This window comes from Haplochromis burtoni, unplaced genomic scaffold (assembly GCF_018398535.1).
Source record: "Haplochromis burtoni strain Fernald_Lab_line unplaced genomic scaffold, NCSU_Asbu1 Contig_4934, whole genome shotgun sequence".
Taxonomy (NCBI): Eukaryota; Metazoa; Chordata; class Actinopteri; order Cichliformes; family Cichlidae; genus Haplochromis; species Haplochromis burtoni.
In genome coordinates, this window is record NW_024587295.1 from 1709 (window position 1) to 2886 (window position 1178).

At 46.1% G+C, this 1178-nt stretch overlaps 1 protein-coding gene across 2 annotated transcripts in view; it reads right to left on the minus strand.

Moving 5' to 3' along the window:
• The window catches only part of LOC102295485 (transcription factor Adf-1), a 2823-nt gene extending 1701 nt beyond the window's left edge, over positions 1-1122 (minus strand). Inside the window, exons 1-3 of one of the 2 annotated variants that reach the window (XM_005953517.3) lie at positions 745-1122; positions 584-649; positions 370-450 (exon numbers count right to left, since the gene is read on the minus strand). In XM_005953517.3, the coding sequence (XP_005953579.1) occupies positions 370-450; positions 584-649; positions 745-1074 (477 nt within the window). In that variant the 5' untranslated portion in view covers positions 1075-1122. The remainder of the gene's footprint in view (positions 1-369; positions 451-583; positions 650-744) is intronic. The other variant, XM_005953518.3, reaches the window with a different exon arrangement.
• Between the last annotated feature and the right edge of the window lie 56 nt (positions 1123-1178).

A 1178-nucleotide genomic window follows, 5' to 3' on the forward strand; every position in this document is an offset into this window, starting at 1 on the left:
GATGAACACCAAGGTACCTGTAGCTGTCCACAGCCTCAATGTCCATACCTTGGATGTTCAGTGGTTGCAGTGGAGAATGCTTGTGCCTGCGGAAGTCTACCATGATTTTCTTGGTTTTACTGGCGTTGATCTGGAGGTAGTTCAGCTGGCACCAGTCCACAAAGTCTTGAGTAATGTTACATTCTCCATTTGTGTATGTGTATATTCCCATTTTTTCCATATGTAAATATGGTTCTGTTAAATGTTTATAAGCAACCAAGTTTTTGTCATCTGATTATACACAGTGCTATAACAAATATATTTAAAATAGCATAATAGATGAACCACACATGTCTGTGCCAGTCAGGCTAGTCCTGTAAAAGCTCTTACTTGTATTTCGCCTCCCTGGCTGCTGTTGTGTGGTGACGGTCCAGGGGATGCTGCAGCTGAACTCTGGGATTTATCGGGATACTAAAGGAAAAAAAGCACCAGTGTAAAAATACTGAGATTCAGTAACAGCACCAAACACTTCCGCTATGACTGTACATAGCTAAACATACAGGTGAAGGGCATCAAAACATCACACACAAACAGGAACACTTACAGGGTTAGCCATGTCTTCCAGCACCTGGGCCGGCCCTGCGGGGGAGGATGAGAAGTCTTCGGGACTCTAGTAAGGACACATGAACTGTAAAAAACCCAAACCTTCTTATAGTTTGTTTACTTTTATTTTTCTGCACAGCTGGAAGTTATTGCGTCTCGTACCTCTATTGTGTACCTCGTCACGGCATTCCTGTGTTTCACGTACCCGTCCAGCCACGACAGGGACTTCAGCAGCGGAGGGGTTCTCGCTGGTCTCGCTGGCTGGCTGCTTTTGCTGTTGAACTTTTTCTTGGCCCGAACATACCTGTCCCGAAGTTGCTTCCACTTCTCGCGGCATTTGTCCGGCTCTGTCTGGAGGGCGGCTGCTATTTCTTGCCACGACTTGATGCTAACGTGCGGGTTCTTGTAATACTTGTGTCCAGGGTCATAAAGGTTGTGGTGTAACGCAATTTGTTCAGCTAACTGTTCCTCGAAACTTTCGAGCGCCTGCATTTTTGTCCACTTCCGTGAAGCTTTTCTCTTTCCCGGGTCAACTCAGCGTTTCAACCAATCAGCATTCGATCTACGTCTAGCGTCATCAACATCGATACGCGCTG